Below are 4,609 nucleotides of genomic sequence, written 5' to 3'. Positions count from 1 at the left end.
AAAAATGAAAATGTCTTTGTCAGGTCTTGTACATTCCCATCAGAATCACAATACTGTTACCTCTTGCAATCTCCCATCAAAGCTTCAAGAAACACAAGAGAAGATGTCCTCTGTATTTTTGATTTACAATGGTCGGTTTTGTGACGTTTTTCCTCTTATTATTCACCGCCATCTAGTGGAGTAAGTGTGTTATGGAAAATATTAAACCTGGTTGAACCATAGACTGTAAAAACATTTTTTTTGAACCGATACTAACCAACTTTTGGGAAAATACAATTATAAACAATGCTACTAAATATTTATTTCTGGGCTATTTACAGAGATTTCGTGTTTGCTTTCCGTACAGTTTCATGTCCTCATCAAATAAAGACTTCCACCACACATCTCACAATACTACATTACCCATGATTCACAAAAACAGGTCGAACTTGCTTTCAAGCAACATTCAAGCAAGAGTATTTTGACCGACGTGTAGTCCTAATGTCGTTATCAGATTAAGGTTATTTCTTAAAACACTTGATGATTTTAAGGAAAAGTTACATTTCGTAGTCGTGTGTAACCTGTTTCAGAAGATGTTCGAGTAGCCTATCTTCGGACGTCAAGGCGAGGAGGCTACATATAAACTATTGTTGAGTGAAAGTAAAATATTCACTTATTCATATCATCGTTTTGTATTGTAGCAAGCCTATTTCCTTCCGAATTATCTCACCTGGACACAAAATGTAAGTAACTAGTGAAAATATATTGCTTATATTTATTTAAGCCAAGGTGTCATAATAACATAAAAATAAATATTTGTGCTCTCGTGAATACCTCAAAACTGTAGAATGAACGAGAAATATTATCATCTGCTAGACACTTAATCACTGGTTATCTAGCAGCAGTGTTACTGTGTAGGCTACTTTAATTTGTCAAGTGATGTGTCAGAGAGCACTTGCTGAAATCTTTTTTTTGTGATCGGTGTTAAGAGTGATGAGGATGAATCTATAGAACTGCTGCAACTAGTAGCCAATTCCCACAATTACACAACAATGAAATTGTAATTACAATTGTTTAAATACAGCAGATACTTTTATTCTGCTGCAAATGTCCATCAAATCCATACAGAGTGAGCCTGTTACAGAACATCACAACCCTGTATTGGAAACTGTATGTTCAATACATGCCTAGAGGACTATTCAGCTGCTGCAGAGAAAAAAGAACAGCTTAAATCTGCTTTTGTGCCTCACAGATGTTGAGAATTGTGGATTTTCTCATGCAGTTTATCATGTCTACAAGGGATATTTCACCCAAAAAGGAAAATTCCTTCATCATTTACTCACCCTCATGTCGTTCCAAGCCTGAATGACTTTTTTTCTTCTTCTGCAGAATAAAATTGAAGCTATTTTGAAGAATATTGGTAACTACATTTTTGTTACCATTGACTTCCATTGGACAAATAGACAATAAGACATTTCTCAGAATATTTTACGTTCATATTTGGAACGACTTGAGGAATGAGTTAATGATGACACGATCTTAATTTTTTGTTAAACCATAGAGGCATGGTAAATTGTATTAAATAATTCCCTATAATACTAGATCACTTTCAAACATTGTATTTTTGCATGAAAAGAAAAACTGAATTTTTCATATAATTCCTTTAAAATTGTCTCAATATGTCTAGGCATGGCAAATTGTCAAGTTGTCCTGGCCAGCTGCTGCTTCAACCATGTGCAGCCCATGTGCAGCACACCTAAAACAGTCTGCTTTCTGCTCATGAGTTCGAAACATTTTACAGAAGGCTGTGTGCAAGTGTTGTAAAGATGTACCAGATTGTATCAGCAACTGTTGGAGATATTGGCATCGGCGCCATGAGCCATTACTCGACACCTAGGCGGAATAGAGTTAGCAGACCAAGCCGCTCGGTGATAACAGCAAGTGCGCTCGGAGTCATACTGGTTATTGCTGCCATGGTAGCATGGTGCTACTACTACGCTTCTCTTCAAAAGGCCAACCATCTGACGACAGAACGATTAGACCTTAACAAAGACGGTTTTGTCATCCGAAACCAAGCTGGTGTTGTCATTTTCAAAATGGCATTCAGGTATTTTTTTTAAATGTTGTTGTTTATGCTTGTATTTATGATTACATATATTTGATTAATTATGATTATGAGTCACTGTGTTTTTCTTTGTCCATTTTAGGTCTGGAACCCTTGATCTGGACTCGTGTTCGAAAGAGGGACAGATTCTCACCTGTGACAAATCAAATGCGGGGAATATACATTTCTTCATAGAAGCAGTAAAGCCTAAAGACACAGTTGAGTGCTATCGTGTGCGCTGGGACGAGCTAGAGGAGCATCGGTTGGTGGAGCACGTCATGTCCTGCAATGGATCACATTGGTACGGTGGCGCGGAGACTTGGTCGCAGCATTGGCCAATAGTTTTAAAAGGACAGCAAACACCCAAACCTTTCATTACAGGTGATATCCGTTACAATCACCAGGCGTTTGGTGGTATCTTAGAGCGCTACTGGCTTTCTTCCAATGCTACAGCCATAAAAATTAACAATTCTGTTCCTTTTCATCTTGGCTGGGATGAAAAAAACAGAACTCTGCGGTTCCAAGCTCGATACGATGACAGCCCTTATAGGCCAGACCCTGGTAAACCCCATCATGTGACACTCAGCTATCGAGTATGTGTCGGCCTTGACGTCACCTCTATACATAAGTACATGGTACGGCGATATTTCAACAAGCCCAATAAGGTTCCCTCAGAAGTTGTCTTCAGGCAACCGATGTGGTCCACAAGAGCTCTAGAAGAAGTCAACCAAGACATTTTTTTAAAATATGCATCTGACATACAAAAAAATGGCTTCAACTGCAGTCACCTGGAGCTGTACGATAGATTTACTAGTGGCTATGGGGAGTTTGAGTTAGATCCAATCAAGTTCCCCAATGCTTCAGCCATGTTTCAAAAACTAAGGGAAGATGGCTTCCAGGTAACACTGTGGACTCATCCATTTGTCAACTATAATTCTGTCAATTTTGGTGTTGGAGTAGAGCGAGGTCTGTTTGTACGAGTGCCTGATAGCCAGCTTCCCGCTTTGGTGCGTTGGTGGAATGGTATAGCTGGAATTGTGGATTTCACAAATCCAGAAGCTCGGGACTGGTATGCCTTGAATCTCCGCAACCTCAAGAACAAATATGGAGTGGCATCTTTCATGTTTGATGCAGGAGAAACAAGTTACTTACCCCAGCAGTTCAGTACCTTTGTTCCTTTGCAGGATCCCAGTACTTTTACCCGCCGCTACACTGAGATGGCAATACCGTTCAATGACCGCGCGGAGCTGCGGTCGGGCTATCAATCTCAAAACATCTCCTGCTTCTTCAGAATTATTGACCGTGACTCTCAATGGGGATACACCTTAGGCCTCAAATCTATAATCCCTACTGTACTTACTATCAGTATTCTAGGCTACCAGTTTGTTCTACCAGACGTAATAGGTGGAAATGCATATTCAAACCTCACTGGACTTCCAGATCGTGAGCTGTACATCCGTTGGCTAGAGCTCTCAGCTTTCATGCCAGCCATGCAGTTCTCAGTTCCACCATGGCACTATGATGATGAGGTGGTGAAAATCGCCAATAAGTTCATTGCTCTCCACAAGTCTCTTGTAGCCCCTCGGGTTCTGGAGCTTGCTGGGGAAGTGCTGTACACTGGGGATCCCATTATTCGCCCTCTTTGGTGGATTGCAACAGATGATGAAGCAGCTTACAAAATTGACTCTCAGTTCCTTATAGGAGATGACCTTTTGGTGGCTCCTGTACTTGAACCAGGCAAGCAAGAAAGAGATATATATCTTCCTGCAGGAAGATGGAGAAGTTACAAGGGAGAGTATTTTGACAAAGGTCCCATGTACCTAACTGATTACCCAGTGGATTTGGATGAGGTTGCTTACTTTGTGTGGTCAGGATAATTGTAAGTAGGTAGGGGATGAAAAAACCCCCCCCAAAAAACCCAAGAGTGCTGAATACTGATATCTGCCCATACTAACAATGATTTGCACAATCACGTGACATTTAAAGGAACCGTATGTAAGAAATGTATTTCAATTAATCATAAAATGGCCCTGATATGTCAGTAGACAGTAAGAAATCATGTTCATTTCAAATACTTATATCACTGACAACAGTAGTCTGGCCAGGATATTGTCATTTAAAAGTGAAGTTGCAGCCCTCCACTGATGTTGATGTTGTCATGTTGTGTTTTGGCCTGATGCGCCACCCTCCACCTATCTACCAATCATGAAGTCAGTAGTGTTTTGGCATCCGGGTTGCCAGGTCTGCTCTAGTCTTGCCATTGGAAGCTCCTTGTAGCAGCCTACGTTCCTGGACCCGGCAGCCTATCTGGCAAAAGTGATTGCAGTACCAGTTTTGGCCACAATCTTACATACGGTTCCTTTAAATAATTGTTTTTTTTTTATGATAATAGGATCAACAAGGCTTATGTGGTACTTTATTTGTACGCTGATATTACATAATGCTCAAGAAAAAATATAATTAATTGCGGGTTAGCAGGTGTTTATTTCATACTCTTTGAACAATGGTAGCTTATTTAATGTATAC

The 4,609-nt window shown here is 40.1% G+C and overlaps 1 protein-coding gene across 1 annotated transcript; it reads left to right on the top strand.

Annotated features, from left to right (window-relative positions):
• The first annotated feature begins 419 nt into the window (after positions 1–419).
• LOC306996038 (myogenesis-regulating glycosidase) lies at positions 420–3,988 on the top strand. Its single transcript, XM_079608125.1, has 3 exons — positions 420–722; positions 1,667–2,086; positions 2,187–3,988. Exons 2-3 carry the CDS (start codon positions 1,806–1,808, stop codon positions 3,958–3,960), a joined length of 2,055 nt encoding a protein of 684 aa, XP_079464251.1. The 5' UTR covers positions 420–722; positions 1,667–1,805; the 3' UTR covers positions 3,961–3,988.
• Positions 3,989–4,609: the final 621 nt, after the last annotated feature.

Source organism: Phoxinus phoxinus, assembly GCF_949152265.1.
Source record: "Phoxinus phoxinus genome assembly, chromosome: 3".
NCBI classification, from domain to species: domain Eukaryota; kingdom Metazoa; phylum Chordata; class Actinopteri; order Cypriniformes; family Leuciscidae; genus Phoxinus; species Phoxinus phoxinus.
Note: the sequence above shows the minus strand (reverse complement) of the source record. Positions and strands in the feature narration are given on the sequence as shown.

What these genes read in the sequence shown, in the direction of transcription:
- LOC306996038 (XM_079608125.1), top strand. Translation starts at nt 1,806, where the DNA reads ATGTACCAGATTGTATCAGCAACTGTTGGAGATATTGGCATCGGCGCC. An exon ending in ATTTTCAAAATGGCATTCAG is followed by an intron (nt 2,087 to 2,186) that starts GTATTTTTTTTA and finishes TGTCCATTTTAG; the next exon opens with GTCTGGAACCCTTGATCTGG.